At 29.5% G+C, this 17,722-nt stretch overlaps 5 protein-coding genes across 5 annotated transcripts; 2 read left to right on the top strand and 3 right to left on the bottom strand.

Annotated features, from left to right (window-relative positions):
* Positions 1–1,452: 1,452 nt before the first annotated feature.
* GO595_010690 (26S proteasome non-ATPase regulatory subunit 4) lies at positions 1,453–2,241 on the bottom strand (the record flags this gene model as incomplete). The annotated part of the gene is made up of 1 exon (XM_067913397.1): positions 1,453–2,241. One exon carries the CDS (start codon positions 2,239–2,241, stop codon positions 1,453–1,455), a length of 789 nt encoding a protein of 262 aa, XP_067769428.1.
* Positions 2,242–7,202: 4,961 nt separating this feature from the next.
* GO595_010689 (78 kDa glucose-regulated protein) lies at positions 7,203–7,511 on the bottom strand (the record flags this gene model as incomplete). The annotated part of the gene is made up of 1 exon (XM_067913396.1): positions 7,203–7,511. The coding sequence occupies one exon, from the start codon at positions 7,509–7,511 to the stop codon at positions 7,203–7,205; it is 309 nt and encodes a 102-aa protein (XP_067769427.1).
* A 4,026-nt stretch (positions 7,512–11,537) lies between these two features.
* On the top strand, positions 11,538–13,199 carry GO595_010688 (uncharacterized protein; the record flags this gene model as incomplete). Its single annotated transcript, XM_067913395.1, has 1 exon — positions 11,538–13,199. One exon carries the CDS (start codon positions 11,538–11,540, stop codon positions 13,197–13,199), a length of 1,662 nt encoding a protein of 553 aa, XP_067769426.1.
* Positions 13,200–13,665: 466 nt separating this feature from the next.
* Positions 13,666–14,838, top strand: GO595_010687 (histidine acid phosphatase; the record flags this gene model as incomplete). The annotated part of the gene is made up of 1 exon (XM_067913394.1): positions 13,666–14,838. The coding sequence occupies one exon, from the start codon at positions 13,666–13,668 to the stop codon at positions 14,836–14,838; it is 1,173 nt and encodes a 390-aa protein (XP_067769425.1).
* A 229-nt stretch (positions 14,839–15,067) lies between these two features.
* Positions 15,068–16,063, bottom strand: GO595_010686 (uncharacterized protein; the record flags this gene model as incomplete). Its single annotated transcript, XM_067913393.1, has 1 exon — positions 15,068–16,063. The coding sequence occupies one exon, from the start codon at positions 16,061–16,063 to the stop codon at positions 15,068–15,070; it is 996 nt and encodes a 331-aa protein (XP_067769424.1).
* Positions 16,064–17,722: the final 1,659 nt, after the last annotated feature.

Here is a 17,722-nt window from a genome sequence, read left to right as displayed (position 1 = left end):
ATAAAGAACGCGACACAGACAATGATAATAACAACGTCAATATCGGATAATGATTTCAATTCATTTCCATCACAACTTGTCTCAAAGTTTAAGTACCCTAATACTCCGGAGATACAAATAAAAAAGGTACAGATGACAATAGAAAAAATCGAAATGATTGTTCGCTTTATGAGATTTGAAATAATCGGAGTAGTTGCAAAACAACTGCATAAATTATTATTGGCATGAATTCGTCTACTTCACTCAGGAAAGGGCATACTGCCAATTATTTAATCAAAAAAAATTTTAACAATTTGTTTCACTGTAAAATTATTTTTATTAATTTAAATATCCTTTACTTTTAGTACCCATTGAGAGCAATTCTTTTGGAATAAATGGGTCTTGCTTCCATTTATAATAATGTTGGAACCAAAGCTACTCCAACGCACTGTCTTTGGATTCGGATCGTCAATTGAATCTTCTGAAATCCATTCAAATGTATTTAATTGACTAAAATGCGCAATTCCACACCTAGTGCTATCGCCACTTTCATTTGAACACTTGAACAGTATAACAACTATATTTGGATCGATTGGACTTATGCTTGCATCAATGAATAAAATATTTCCATCGATTTCTGTGAATTTTATGATATCACTTTGGTCTACTAAAATTGCACTTTGGTTCAAATCATATTTTTGTATGTGTTCCTGAGTTGCACAATAAATTGATGTGCTTGATCTAAAATCAAACCAAAGAAAAGAGGGAGTATTTAGGATGTATCTTCGGATTGGAAGTGCTTGAGGGGTGCTATTTAATGATTCAAGGAGATATATATAAATATTATTTGATTGAATATATCCAAAATAAAGGTTTGGTGGATAAGATGATATTTTAAGACACGTGGCTTCCATAGTTGGATGTTTTGTAGTAATAGGTATGAATGAACATTCGTTACTATTTGAAGAATCTTCTGGAATTTGGAAAAGTAAAATATTTTCATTTGTCAATACCATAAGGATATCTCCGTAATCTGATGGTAAAAACGAAAAATTATTTGAACATGGAGAATTTAAGTGAATATGAAACTTTGGATATGTAATATTATCAATTATTGCATATATTAAAATCTTATCCTCTCCCTCATTATTCTGGTACATTGCAGCTCTTGTTCCTGCTTGATTGACTTGGAGAGAGAGGAAATTGTCTAATTCATTAGTCATGTCCTATTATTAACGGTCACGTTCGTTTTTAGAATATTTTTTCAGAACTCAATTGATACTAAAAGATATTTTTTACTTATAGAATATATAATAAATTGTTTTATTATTTATTTTTAATTCCTATATATTTATTTATTTATTAAAACAAACAAAATGCTCAAAGCTTTGAGCTTTTCTTCATTCAATCTTCTTGTAAATTTCATGGAAAAATTATTATAAATAGCAATTATAAGCATTTGCACGAATTTTGTTATTTCTTTTGCTCTTTTCTTTTTGTATTCTTTCGCCGTTGGCTAACAGCTCTTCTTTTAGGAGTTTTCTTTTCTTTGGGAGCCAATTCTTCAATAGCAGGAGGATTGTTGGCATCTTCATTTGTTTCGACTTTGTCCTGTATAGATAATTTAATTATCTCTGCAAGTGCCGGATCATTTGCAAATATGGCATTCACAGGTATTTTTAAAACGTCTGGACCTGGTCCTATCTTGGATGCAAGGACTGAATCAGATAGAATCGTTTTGCACTCTTTTAGTTCCAAGAACTCTGATCCGGTTTTGGTCGCTAATTTCTTTAATAGATCATTGCTTGAAATTGTTTGACCAAATACTACAAAATCAAAGTGGATTTTGGAACTAAGTTTTGCTTTGGTATGAATCGTTTTGTCAACAAATTCGCTCGAAATTTCATAGGGTGAATGAATAAATGTTAAAACTCGTCGATTTTTTATCTCATCATTGCAATGTTTGAGGGCAAGTACAGATGTCCTGATTCCTTTTAGCAAAGAAGTTTTGCCGTCACTTGTGATAAATCTCATACAATCGAGAATTCTTTGAATATTATTTGTAAATGATAGTCGTATCCCAACTTCTCTCCCAGCAAATGTTCCTATTGCTATTTGAGACTCTGGGTTGCGATCTAATAAGTATTGTGAATATCTCTCAACGGTCAATTTTTGAGCTTCCAATCGAGTAGGTATAAAATCTGAATTGATTGAATATAGTGAATTGTCAATTAATATTACCACAGCAGTTGGTTCACTCATTGTTTATTGTGAACCTTTTTTTTTTTAAATTTGTGGTAAACGTTTTCAGACAGAAAAGTTATAGTTTCGTTCACAGCAATATGAATTTCAGCATTGTTTGCTTAAGCACCTCAAATAGCGCCAAAGGATATGGTCAATATTCGCCTTAATGATGTAGCCATGTATTTTTAAATTTGTTTAATTCAAAACTTTCAACAAAATTATTATTATAAAAAGAAAAAAAATCTTGTTTTTATTTGATTATATAATCATTGAAACATATCTACTTTGATTTAATTTGAGATTGATCTAGGGAAAGCAGCAAAAAGATTTAACGTGCTTGTCATTAATATTGAATTGTTTACACATTAAATTTCAGAAACTCTATATAGTGGGAACACATTTGACACGATCAATTTTAATTCAATTTCCATTAATGACTCCATGGTCATGTTTAAATTTTTATCAGGTTGTTGGTTGATCAAGTAAATTAAGAAATTAAAAATGGTTCTGATGCAAAACGCCCTCCATTTTGCGGTTTTTGAACGATAGGAAATTTGAGGAAAAATAAAAATGCCACATTAGGGCACCCCATCCACCATCCTGACGGCCGGTTTCGATCGTTATCCATTGAAAAACGAAGTCGAACAAACAAATTATCAACAACAGATCTTCCAAAAAATACCACAACAACAAATAAATCGAAGTGACATTGAACAAACGAATTATCAGCCACAACAACAAATGTTTCAAGAAACAAATCAAAACGACGTTAACCAAACAGAGTACCAGCAGCAGACGTACGAAAGAATGCCGCTCCATCAAATCTTCAAAACAATGCCGCACCAAGGCACACATCATATTGAGCAAACGGAGATGAATTACAATCCTCAGCAGCAAATTTATCCTCGGAATCTATATGTAGCGCAACAAATTAATGATCTTAAACAAACAGAAATTAAATATCAACAACAAATGTTTGAAACAATGCCACAGTCAAATATTTTATATCCAAATCAACAGATATATCAAGAAGTACCACAGAATATATATTATCAACAACGAATTCCAATAAATATAAATACGCAACCACAGTCGCCTAAAGTAATGAATCAACAAATTTATCCAAATATTAATGTTCAACAGCAAATTTATCCACAACAACAACAACAAATTTATCCAAATATTAATGTGCAACAACAAATGAGTCCACAACAACAACAAATGTATCCAAATATTAATGTGCAACAACAAATGAGTCCACAACAACAACAACAAATGTATCCAAAAATTATCCAAATTTCATCATAACAACAAATTATTTATTCACCACAACAACAAACAACATATTCACTTAATCAACTCCAAAACATTTATCAAAAACAATCGTACATAGTCCCTCCAGTACATAATTATCAAACTTATATTAATCAGAACAAAATGTTCTAACCATATCAAGTTGAACAACCACAACAACCCAAAACGATATTTAATTGTAATAACATTAATGAGTTAATCCAACTCTTAAACAATGGCGTCAATGTTAATTCTGTTGATAACTTAGGCCGCACAGCATTATTTAGTTGTAAGAGCAAAGAGATTGCTCAACTATTAATTGAAGCCGGTATTAACATTAATGCCAAAAACAAAAATGGTCGCACAGCATTATTCTGTAATGATTATGATATAATGCAATTATTACTTCAGTCTGGTATCGATATTAATTCACGAAATAAAAATGGGAAAACAGCACTGTTTGGACAAACGAATCCGAATAATGCATTACTATTAATACATAATGGAATTGACGTGAATTTAAAAGATAATAATTATCAAACAGCTTTGTTCAATTGTAATGATACACGTATTGTAACAGCTCTAATTAATGCGGGTGTTGATATTAACGCAAAGGATAAAGACGGAAAGACGGCGCTCTTCACTTGCACTAACCCAAGAGTTGCAAAGTTATTAATAGACGCAGGAGCAGACGTAAATGTGCAGGACAAATTCGGTAAGACTGCACCTTTGGCGAGGAATTTAAAACAAAAAAATAATTTTTTATATGTTCTGTAATGGAATATTTTATTTAGAATTTCATGTTTTATCATGAAAATGATCCTTGAATTGGATTAAAATGTTTTATTTAATAAAATAAAAATAAAAAATATTTTAATGAATTTTATCTTATGAAATGCGTCAGAAAAACTTCGAAACGGATCTTCTGCTGCTGCTTCTTCTGCTTCTTCTCGTTTTTATGGAGCATTTGACTGATTTTTGGTGCTGCGTTCCAAAAAATGTAAACAGATTAAATTCTTTTTGTTTTGTTCTCGCTATATTTATGTTTGATGACGCAACAAGAGCACTCACAATAACAAATTTAAGTATGATAACTAATGATTGCATTTGCATAGCTAAACATAATAGAATTTCTGTAATTGATATTCCAATTCAATCATTTGGAAGATGGATCGCATTGAATTAGGCGATTCTGTTAACACGATATTTTTGGAAGCTTTTTATTTGAGTCACTTCATAGAATCAGTTATCATAGGGAAAGATGCTACAACAATAGGTTCATATTCTTTTTGCTGGATGCTATTCAAATATGAAACGCATTTTTTTCCCTAATTTTTTAATTTTGTAAAAATTTTCATAAATATATTTAAAGATATCATTTCTATTAAACATAATTGCTGTTTCATAATCATCTTTGTATGATGAATGATGTTGTTCACATAAATGAATGATATCTATATTTCCATTAGCAACTGCATATTTACCAGTGCTTTCTAATTTTGCTCCATTCATTAGTAAATATTTAAAACATTTAACTGATCCGAAAAATGCTGCATAATCAATTAATACAACATTTCTTTGATTGATAAATGAATATCTTTCATAAAGTGATGGTTCAATTATTTGATTAAAATTAAAATTTGTTTGTGATGACATTTCTTGAAGTTTTTCTACTTCATCATTACGAATTATTGTTGCAATTTTATTTAAATTGTGCCAATTCTTAACATATTTCTTATGAAGTTCAAAATTTTCAGAAAGATCTTTGTTTTTTTTAATCGATTTTCTAGTATGAAATTAATTCTTTTAAATAATCATTATATATATGATTAACATCGGCTAAACTATGTATTGATAATAGTTAATTGAATTTTTATTTACAGCAATTTGATATTAATTCCATAACTGAGTGTAATCCAATATATTATGTCATTTTTAGAAGTTTATTATCAATTGTTCAAGTAATAGAGAAAATTTATATGTTAGTTTATACCAGTGAATCAATATATATATTAAAAGATATTATTGGATTATAAAAAATGATGAACGATCAATATTTGAGAGGAATTGAATATATCGTCTTTCCCGATAGATTTTGATTGATTTTTGATCGGACAAAGTGTTTGAATGAAAATGTCTCACCTCAAATCAAGGAATTTTTATGCCAAGAAATTTTTGTATTAAAATATCAAATGCCAATAATTGGCATTACAGTTAGGACATTAATCAAACAAATTTTAATGACTGAATGTAAAATAAAAATTAATAAAACTTTTGTTAAAGTTAGAATATGTAATGCCCTCTTAAATTCTTTTGAAATGAGAAAAAACTATTCAGTATTTATTTTAAAACACATTCTGCAATTTTAGGTAAAAAATTATATATTATAAATGATCCACCATTATTTTACCTACACAACAGTTATTCTCAATATATAATAATATTCGAAAAGGGATATATCTATAGTTTTCCGGAAATTACTTTTTGTTCTTGGAAATAAATTATGTAATGAGAAATTTTGAATTTTTTCCAAAAAATCTCCGATTTTTTCAAGTAAACCTCAGAAAAATTAACGTGCAAAATTTTACTACTAGAGTAGACACTTAATGAGATATTTATTTTTTTTCAAATTCCGAAGACCGCTATGCTCTGGAAATATGGTTGTTTGTATATTTATATCAACTTTTGTTTTACTTTTCTTTCTAGTGTTTCTTGCGAACATTTGATCTTCAAGTTGATTTTAATGTTATTAGCAATATATGCTTTATTTCCATTTCTTATTGAAAATGAAGATTTGATGTAGAAGAGGAATCTGAATTAAAATTTTTGTTTGTACTTTATTTTTTATTTTTATTTTTTTTCATGAAGTAAATTTACTATTTCTGTGTAACCTTTTTGATATGCAATTTGAAGTGTTGTCTCAAATTATTAAAACATATATAAAATTATTCAAATGAATATTTTTTGCATTAACATCAATTCCTTTATCTAAAAGTAATTTTACTATTTCTATATTATTATTTTTAACTATATGAAGTGCTGTGTCAAATTATTAAAACATATTCTAAATTATTAAAACATATTCCAAATTATTAAAACATATCCAAAATTATTAAAACATATATAAAATTATTAAAACATATTTCAAATTATTAAAACATATTCCAAATTATTAAAACATATTCTAAATTATTAAAACATATTCCAAATTATTAAAACATATTTCAAATTATTAAAACATATTTCAAATTATTAAAACATATCCAAAATTATTAAAACATATTTCAAATTATTAAAACATATTCCAAATTATTAAAACATATTTTAAATTATTAAAATGAATATATTTTGCATTAACATCAATTCCTTTATCTAAAAGTAATTTTACTATTTCTATATTATTATTTTTAACTGCTATATGAAGTGCTGTGTCAAATTATTAAAACATATTCTAAATTATTAAAACATATCCAAAATTATTAAAACATATCCAAAATTATTAAAACATATTCTAAATTATTAAAACATATTCCAAATTATTAAAACATATTTTAAATTATTAAAATGAATATATTTTGCATTAACATCAATTCCTTTATCTAAAAGTAATTTTACTATTTCTATATTATCATTTTTATCTGCTATATGAAGTGCTGGATTAAATTATTAAAACATATTCCAAATTATTAGAGTTCGTTTTCTATCTTAACTAAAATGTCCCCAAAACTCGCAGCACCAATTGATGTAACTTCTTTCGGATTAATGTTTTTTAATATTTCTTTTCCATTAAAATATTCCTGCACAATTTCTTGTGATTGCGGAATAAGCGATGAGCCGCCTGCCAAAACAACTTTGTCGATTTCGTTCTTTTCTATTTTTGCATCATTCAAAATATCTTTAATTGGATCAAGTAACTTTTGGAAGATGTCTTTGGTGAGTTCTTCAAATTGTTCGCGTGTAATTGTTTCGACAATATTTTCTTCATCAATTTTCATTATTGTTTCATTTGAAAATGTCACTACTTAATTTTGCTGTCATTGTTAAGTTCTTTCCGGTCTTTTTTTGGTATTTCTTCGAAATGTATTCGAAAATACAATTATTGATATCATCACCGCCAATTTGTATATCGCTAAAAGAGAGAAGATCAAGGTACCGAAAATCGTTTTCGAGGAGCAATACGCTTAATGTAGTACCAAAGTCAAAAATCAATATTTTGCTCCTATCGTATTTATATTTATTAAGGTCATAAGCAATCGCACTGGAAACTGGTTTGTAAAGAAGTCTAATGATGTTTAAACCTTATCGATAAGGTACCGGAATTGATTATTGATTTACGTTGAAAATCATTGAAATAGGTTGGAATTCCAACTTCATGGCCAAGATGTTTTTCTGTAGTTTTCTTTAGTAACTTAAGAATAATGATGATTTCTTCGGGAGAAAAATGTTGTTGGATTTTAACATGTGGATAACCTTCTTTGCTTTTGGGAGGAAAATTGATTTCGTATTGAGTTTGGTTGTCAGAGGAATGATGTCTTGCATAAAAGTTAACAAAAGAAGTATCATTTTTAGCTAACGAAGTAAATTTTTGACCTGTTTCAACAAATTGTGTTGGCTTTTCTTCCGACAAAAATATTTCTAAACCATTTTCGAAATGTATATTTTCATTTCCAAGTAAATCCAAGTACACCGTTGGCACATTACAAATATAAACTTTTGCATTATTTCTTCTTTTATATATCAAACTAATTTTCGAGTGTTCCACATTTAAATAGGTGTAAATCCTCATTTGAATGTTTATAATGTTTTCCCACAGATAAAATCTCATCATAATAACCATATGGTTCTTTAGCTAAAAACAAGAAATTCTTTGGTAATATCATTAATTCAAATTTATCAAAATCAAATTCGTTTGCATTATATTTTATATTATATCTTTCACATAAATTTTTTCCCAATTAATATTTTCTTCTTTACCTAAAATGAAATATTCACTTAATCTTATTCGTTAAGTTTTATATTTAAATCTTTGATACATTAAAGTAATAAAATCATGTTTTGGAATTTTATTAATTAAATCTTCAAGATTTAGAACATATAATATATTACATGTAGTATTACTTTTATTTAAAGGTTTACATTTATTAATAAAAGATTTATAATAAGTTATTTCGGTAACTTTTTGTAATGTTTATATTTATAACTTTTTGATTCGGGGGGGCGATACCACTTTTTGAATAGGAGTTTGTTCACAATTACAGTCAATCTTTCCTATCAATATCTGAAGATGAACATATTTATATTGGAACAGAAATCATATATACATGCATTGTGGTTTAATACTCTTTTTAATATAATATTATTATATATTTTATACGTTGATATATCAAAATGCTGAAAAGCAAAACAATAAACTATAAGCAGCAGATTTTAATGAAAGTAATGAATATGTTAAAATATAAATAAAATAATTTTTTTTGTTTATTTAGAAATATTTAGCGCACACCCATGAATAATGACCGTCACTATATGCTGAGCATATTTTATGGCATAGAATGAACAATACATAGAAGTGCATTAGAGAATACGGCCCTGATGCAAACCGCCCTCCATTTTGCGGTTTTTGAACGATAGGAAATTTGAAAGGAAAAAAAATGGCAATATTAAGTCATTTCAAAAAATGAATGATGGCAAAATATTTTATTGGGGGGGTCTGATACACTTCGAAATCATTTTTCTGATAAATATATTTTAAATTATGATTAGTTTATTAAGAAATTTCACCAATTATTGCTTCCCAGCATTTTTCAGATGTATTTCCTATATTTCTTCATTAGCACCATTCATGAATATATGATTCTAGATAATTTTTAAAAATTATTTTCTCTAAATCCATCTTTTATAATAAATCCTTCTATTAGATTTCATGTACCTTCTATTTTTCGACTAATTGACTTAGTAATTGGATCTACAAAATTTTCTGAGTGATTTACTGTTTTGTGTACATAACCTAAATCACTAAGATTATTAAAGTATTCTTCAATAAGTTTCCCACGTAAAGCTAGCAAATAACTTCCGCAGACAAGGAACATGCTGGCGACAAAAACAACAATAAAAAGAAGGCAGGAAATAGCAAAATGGATATACCTAGGGTATTCAGATATGGACATCCAACGGATGACTGGTCATGACCACAAGACTGGACAAAAGTGCTGTTCACAGATGAAAGCTACTTTTGGCTCAACGAGGATCATCGACCTCTTCATCGAAAAAGAGGCGAGAAATGTCCTGAAGTTATAGTTACTGAAAAAAAATTCCCAGATGAGGTTTTGGTGTTTGGTGGGATATCTTCCCAAGTCAAAACAAACTTCATCATAATCGAAAGAGGTACCATTGATCATGTTTCTTATGTAGACGAACTGATAGATGGTAGCGGTTTGAGATACCGCAGATGAATGAAGTCTATGGAATCAAAGGTTGGATTTTAATGCAAGATGGAGCAACCGCTCATACTTGCAGAGAAACTATAGATTACCTAAGGATGTAGGTTAACATTCTAGAAGACTGGCCTTCAATGAGCCCAGATCTCAATTCAATTGAGAATCTATGGGCGATTATGAAAAGAAAAGTTTATGAACTTAAGCCGAAAATTATTGATGAGCTCTGTGCTGCGATATTCGAAGTCTGGGAAAGCATCTCCCCTGAAATGCTTCGAAATCTTGCAAACTCTATGCAAGACAGACTGCAACAAGTTATTCGCAATAATGGGGATCATATCAACTACGAAAAAAAACAAATAAATTTATAGAACTTTTTAATAGAAGTGCGAAGGTTATTGGCCTAAAAAAGTGTATCGTTCGGGAAACTTATTGAAGAATACTTTATATGACTTGTATTCATCAGACCAAATTTTTGAATTAGGTTCGACTGTTGGACAAATAATTTAAATGACTTTCATCAATTTCGATCATTTTATCACCAAGTAAATTTTGAGCTATATCTTTTCGATATTCTTTTTCTGCAATAGATCGAAAAGTTTGAAGCCATGTTATTACTGATCGTTCACATACATATGTAATTTTAAATGTAGTTCTTATATCAAAACCTTCTACCCAACATGCTAAAATGTGAACAAATCTTCTTAATGAAAGTTTTGATTGTGATACCCATGAATCTAATCTGATTGATTTTGAATTTCTGCATTTACTTGAGCAGCATCTATATGCAGCACCATCAGGGTAACTTGGTGAAAAATAAACTTTCATTAACGATTGACATTTCGGACATATTTGAATTTGCTGGATATCAGGAATGATTCCCTGCTCAGATACTTATTTGATGAAGCTTTTGTCATTTAATTTTAACACTTTCTTAATGGTTTCGAATTGCGATTGCATCAATAAAATAATGATCGACTTTTTAACTACTTTACAAACAAAAAATATGAATAATTTTTATCGATAACCGTTATAATAAATCTTGTGTATCTTATTTAATAAACTCATATATTATCGTTATGTCAAATATTTTGTCTGTCAAAATATATATATATATATATATATAAATTAAATTACATTAATTTCCTAAAAAACTAATCATAATTTAAAATATTTGAATATATTTTTATTAGAAAAATGATTTCGAAGTGTATCAGACCCCCCGATAAGATATTTTGCCATTGTTCACTTTTTGATATGACTTTGATTTCCTTATCAAAAGTAGAATATTTTTATTGCCATTTTTTTCCTTTCAAATTTCCTATCGTTCAAAAACCGCAAAGTGGAGGGCGTTTTGCATCCTAGCCATAAACATTCTTAGTATCATTTCTTGTTTTTCAGTTGTATATAAAACATCAAGGTGAAATTTGAGCTTGACAATATGGGTGCCCCATTTGGCGGTTTATGTGATATAAAAAGTGATAAAGTTGGATGAAAGGCTCGCCTTTAAATTTCTCGATTTTAGAATCTTTTTTCCGAATTCATTTTGCAAGGAATGAAGATATTTTAGAAGATCTTTTTCCTAAAATGGAAAAGATTGATATAAATCAGCCTTTACCTGGATCAATAAAAACAATTCTTCAAGACTCGGGACCTTCAATTTATTTGTTCAATCGAATTCTTAAGAACCAACACCATCATTACCAACCAACTGACCTTTCCATTCAATCTCGTTCAGTTGAACTTGATGAACTTTATGATATTCTTTGTAATGCAAAAGATGAGTTAAAAGACGAACTTTCATTCCAATCACTAGTTGCAGCAATTGTAGCATTCCATAAAAACGAAACAAATTATCCACAGATTTTTGATTTCATTCTTACACTCACAAATAATGCTCAACTGTCAAAAAAACTTCTCAAACTACTCCAGGAAAAAGCTCTTCACTTTTCTGTCCCTTATGTTGCGGCAGATGATTCATCAGATGAAGATTTCTCATTTGATGAGGTTTCTGATGTTGACGTTGATCTTCAACCACGTCTTCGAATTGAAGAATCGCCATCAGACATTATCAGAAATGTTGGATCCAAAGGACAAAATGCTCTATTTATGTTTTTAGGTGATATAATTTCCAGGGACGATCTTCTCTTAGTTGAGCCTTCTCTCGAGCACTCTAATCTTACTGCAGATCCTGTTGCAATCAGCAGCCGAAACTATGTTACTCAATCAATCAAAACTGGGGCACCCAAACCATCATATGACACTTTTGATAAAGTTCACTTTTCATATCGTAACTCTTCACCTCAAATGTCACCAAAACCGTTTACTGGCGCCACAATTTCAGAAGAATTTGCTCTTAACAGAAATTATGTTTCTGAGTTCCAATTTATGAAATCAGAAGAATCATATCAACCAGCGCTTAACGTAGACAACGATATGTCGCTTATTCAAATTTTTAGAGGTTGTCAAATCCTTCATGACCAAGAAATTGATATTGACATTTTTTACAAACTTGCAGTCGAAATATCAACAGAACATATTCACACTGGAATGGTGTTTCCTCTTTCACAAATTTATGGTGTCCAATCTGATGAAATTCTTGATTTCTTAAAATCAATGCCCATCGAATCCAAAAATGTTGTACTCGAAACAGTTCTCAAAACTCTTGCTAAGCAAGAAGGATACTATTATCATCTTAATAATGAGGCTTTTCTTTTGATGACCCAAGAATGTGTTCGATCATTTCCACATTCTGAATTTTTGATTGAGTCTGTTGAGTACCTTAGAACAATACCTGATACAGAGGACATTGCGGACTACATTGAAAATCTTGTGAATCAAGAATTATTGTCAATGATCAATGTTGAACATGAAATTATCAATTTCGATGTTCTCATCTTGACAAAATTTTCCAAGTATTACAAGTACTTCATCAGGAAGTTCCACTCTGACTGCTATATAAAGCCTCCCATTCAATTGGCTGACGCATCAACAGATTGGTCAATTGAATACGAAAACATTATAAAGGAAACCGTTAATGATGACGGTTATGGAGGTTATGACGAGGAGACCGTTAAATTGGAAACACCTGTTTTGAATAAGCATCTCCAAGAATCAGTAGAGACATTAATACAAATTCCCCTTATTGGCCCGAGGTCATTGACAGAAGAATTGACAAGAATTGTTTCAACTTCAGATATTGACCAAATATTAACCATGCATATTATCAACCCACACTCTTATAAATAAAATATAAACGTTGTTAATTTATTAAATGGTCATTGAAGTAACACATTAAATACCTATTCTTTTTTGAGAAATAGCATAAATGCATTTTGTGTTATCTTATAAATTATACATTACATTTGATGTACACGAGTTTTGACATTTGCCTTGTCGGAAACATTGAAGTTTAGTTTGGTCTTCACAACAAATTTTTGATCTCAAAGAGATAACACTTGTTTCAGATTCATCATATATATATAAATATCTTTTGGTTTGGGTTTTAAAAGAGATTTATACATCAAATAATGATTAATTTTTGATATAAAAATAAGAAAAATTAAAATCTTTAAAAGATTGAAAAACTTGATTTCTTTTAATAGGATTATGAACTTAACATGTTTATCTAAAAGTCATAACGATCATTTTCAGCTGAATTTCAGGAAACGGTTATAAAAATTCATATAAAAATGTTTTGACGAATAACCGTTAAATGCTCTTGCTTCTGTTTTCTTTTGCGTCTTCATTTCGGCAAGTATGCGTTGCTAATCCCACACCTCCTGAGCCGCCAGGTGATGGGTACGAGCTTATTCATATCCAAGTTGTTACCAGACACGGAGCACGTTCACCTCTTGATGGATATTTGAAACAAAAAGATCGTGGAATATGGCGATGCGATTCGCCCGATGCTGTTTCAGGCAGAGTTGAAGCTGTTCCACTTGTTCATCATCGCAAAGTTCGTACAATTCTTGATAATCGTTTTGCTGACTATCCGCCCAATTGTCGCTTAGGCGAGCTCACAATTGAAGGCATGCAAATGCACCTCAAACTTGGAAAAGCATATCGGAAATATCTTGTTGATGATCTTCATTTTCTTGATGAAACCTATAATCCAGATCAAATTTACATTCGTTCTACTGCTTATGACAGAACATTTAAGAGTGCTCTTTCCTTTATTGGTGGTCTTTATGAATCACAATCAGTTAATGAACTTATTGATATTACATCAGGTCCATCAAGCAATGATCTTTTCCGTCCGAGCCACAAAACCTGCGGCGACATCAAAAACCTCTATCAAAAGTATGTTGACAGCGACAAATTCAAAGAATTTTTAGCAAGATCAGGTGAGATACTTAAGCCAGTTCGCGAGTATCTGAACCTCACAGAGTGGACGCAATCCAGTGGAAACAAAGCCTGCGACTGGGTTTTCACCATGTATTGCAACGAGAAAACGATGAGTCCAGACATCAATCAGACGCACATTGATATTTGTAGTGAAATGCTTGCACGAAACCTTTATGACCTATATCTACAGGACGACGAGACAATGGGAATCGGATTTTCTGCTGGAATGAGAGAACTTTTGAGAGTATTGAACATGTCATTGAGTGGAGAAAGCACTGTAAAGTTTGCACTTCATTCTACACACGATTCAACAGTATCCGTGTTCATGTCCCTTTTAGGCAACAGATTGGACACATTGCCTCCGCTCGCATCGCATTTGGCTATGGAAGTCTACCAAAAGAATAACGAGAAATACGTTAGATTTGTTTTGAATGGAAAACCGCTGCCGATAAAGTTCATGAACGATCAAATTATGGTGAAATTGGATGACTTCATCACAAATGTGAAACCGAAGATTAACTATTGCAAAGAGTTCCCTTGAAACATAGTTTTAATTAAAAATGAATTTATAATTTTAATGTTTCTATTCCATTCTTCAAATTTAAATAAAAAAGTTTAGTTTAAGATTTGATTTTAATTAAATTTATATTTTTTCATTGTGGCTTTTCATGAAAGAGTAAAAGTTATTTAGATAGTAAATTTCCAATATTTCTAAAATTAATGATTAGATAAATGAAAAACGTTATTAAAATTCTATTTAATATATACAATTAATTATTATTAAGCTTTTCAGCTCTTAACTTATCAATTTCGTTACTTATTTCACTTTGCCTTACCAACAATTGTTTGTTCTGCAGAATTGTTTCTTCCAACAACGTCTCCAATATCTGAAAGTTCGTATTCGCTAACAATTTCGGATTCGGCTGCGACAAAAGAGTAATTTTCCTTAATTCGTTTTGTTTACTTTTCAGTTCTTCGTTTATTAAATTTATCGCTTGCCTTAACATTACCGTTTTATCTTTCATCATTTTGTTCTCTTCCGATATTTTCGATATCTGCAACCTTAAGTCTCTGTCGATTTTTGGTATGTCGGAGTCATCGCCTGTTTCGATTAATGAATTTAATCGCTTTCGAAGTTCTTGCACTACGTCTAAATTTCGCATTTTTTCTTGCTTAACAAGTTCCTGCATTTGAGTTTGTTCACTTTCGGCTTTAGATTTGGAATGTGTATATTCTTCAAGTTGAAGTTTTTGTTCTTTGATTAAATCGTCGAATTTCGTTAATTGAGTTTTTCGAGTTTTTATTATGTCTTCGATTTGATCTTTGGTTTCGTTGTATTTTTGCGTTTTTACATCAATTTCGTGTTTGGTATTTTCAATGCTCTTTTTAATATTCGAAATTTCTGTTTCGAGTTTTGCGAATGATGTTTGAAGATTATTCAATTCGGAATTTTTGAGTGATATTCTTTGGTCAAGAGTGGCTTCTGAATTACGAAGTTCGGCTACCTGTTGGTCTAATGTGGCTAATTCTTGGGTATTGTTGGTTTTCTTGATCTGAAGATTTGTAATTTTGGATTGAAGATCTTCTATATAGAGAACAATAGACGGTGTCATTGCCATAAAGGCAGAAAGTTGACTAACACGCTTGTTACGTTGGTTAAGCTTTTCCAAAAGTTCTGATTTTTGACTAATCTCAGTTTTGATTGTTTTGATTTGATACTTCTTTTGGTAAATAATAGATTCCCTTTCTTCATTGGATGCTTCCATTTTGTAAATTTGATTTGAAACTTCTTCAATTCGATTATTTACAACTTTTTCGTTGAACTCGCTTTGTTTTATATATTGGGTTTTAAGATTTTTTAGTCTATTTCTAAGTTCTAAAATTGTTCTAACATTTTTTTCTCGTGATTCTTTTTTTTGCTGTTCAATTTCAGAATATTGTGCTTTTAATTTCGGCAACTGAGCATTTTTTTCTTTAAGAGTATCAAGTTTCTCTTTTAAAGCAAAATTTGTTTGACCTAATTGTATCAGTTGTTCTTGAAAAACATTAAATTCTTCCTCTGTAATCATTATTAAATCAATAGTTTACAATTCTGGGGCACGCCAATTTTATTTGACCGGAAATTACCCCCAAAGCATCTAAATTACGAAAGTGCAACATACCATCCATGCGTTAAACCAATTCCTTTATGGTAAATATGAAAGTCATATTGAAGTTTGTTGTAACAATATTCCCAAATTCGTCAATGGTACTTTTATTAAAACCAATAATAACTCATTTCTTTCATATAAGTTAAGATCACTTTGGTCATGTTTTACAGAAATTGTTTAATAAGAATAAATATCAAATGAAATGCTAATGTAGTAACGAAAATGGTGGATTGGGATTTGGAAATTACAACAAGTAGACATGCTATTTAATTTAGCACCATTTAAGAATACTAAGGATAATAAGCGTTTGTTATAATATTCGAATAACTTTATGATTAAATATCAAAATAAGAAGCGAAAACAAAATGAAGAAGAAATGAATATTTCAGATGAAAATAATAATAAAATTAATGAAATCGATAATACATTTTCAGTTGGGATTAATAATTCAAATATCGAAGAAGATCCATTTGCAGCAGTTTTCAAAGAAGAAAAATTTATAAGTCAGATATAAATAAACATATTTTAAGAACAAAATAATTTTTTTATTTATTTATCAAATACAAACATTCCTTATTATTTGGCAAATCTTATGTTTCCTTCTATTATACATTATATGTTTATTATAGCAAATCCAATAGAAAAATTAAGTTTTCATATGAAAACAATTGTTTTCTTCGGGTTTTTAGCAAATGGATCTTATTCAATATGAGAGAAATTAATAACATTTTCTGTATTGATATTGATTACATTTGTATTTCCATTTTCTTGACGGCTTAAAATATTATATTGTTTAGCTTGATGATAATGAATTAAAAAGATAAAAAGAATTGAAATAAAATTATTATAACACAAACAATTACAATAACAACAATAAGAATTTCTTGTGTTTCTTTATCTTTTCATTTTATTCTTCATTATTAATAATTGCATAAAAAGCAAAATAATATGTAATGTAAATGCATTTGTTAATATAAATGCGACAACAGTTATGACATTCGAAACATATCAAAATGAAACATTTGGAAATATGAATTTTACTAAGGGAACAATACTTGACGAATGTCTTCCTCCAACACTCACATTCACATACACACAAAGTGATACATTCACCAATAAAACACATTCACTTTATCAGTTTCTTATTCATCGGATGTAAATTTAACTTTAATAAATTGAGAACGGAAGATGAGGACCAATGGATTTGAGTAATAATAGAACGAAATATAATAAAATATTTTTCTGTTTTTGTTAATTATTGTTTATACTGAATTA

The sequence above is a fragment of the Histomonas meleagridis genome, assembly GCF_020186115.1.
Source record: "Histomonas meleagridis strain 2922-C6/04-10x chromosome Unknown scaffold_61, whole genome shotgun sequence".
In the NCBI taxonomy this organism is placed as follows: Eukaryota; Parabasalia; order Tritrichomonadida; family Dientamoebidae; genus Histomonas; species Histomonas meleagridis.
This window is presented reverse-complemented; position numbering and strand designations above follow the sequence as displayed.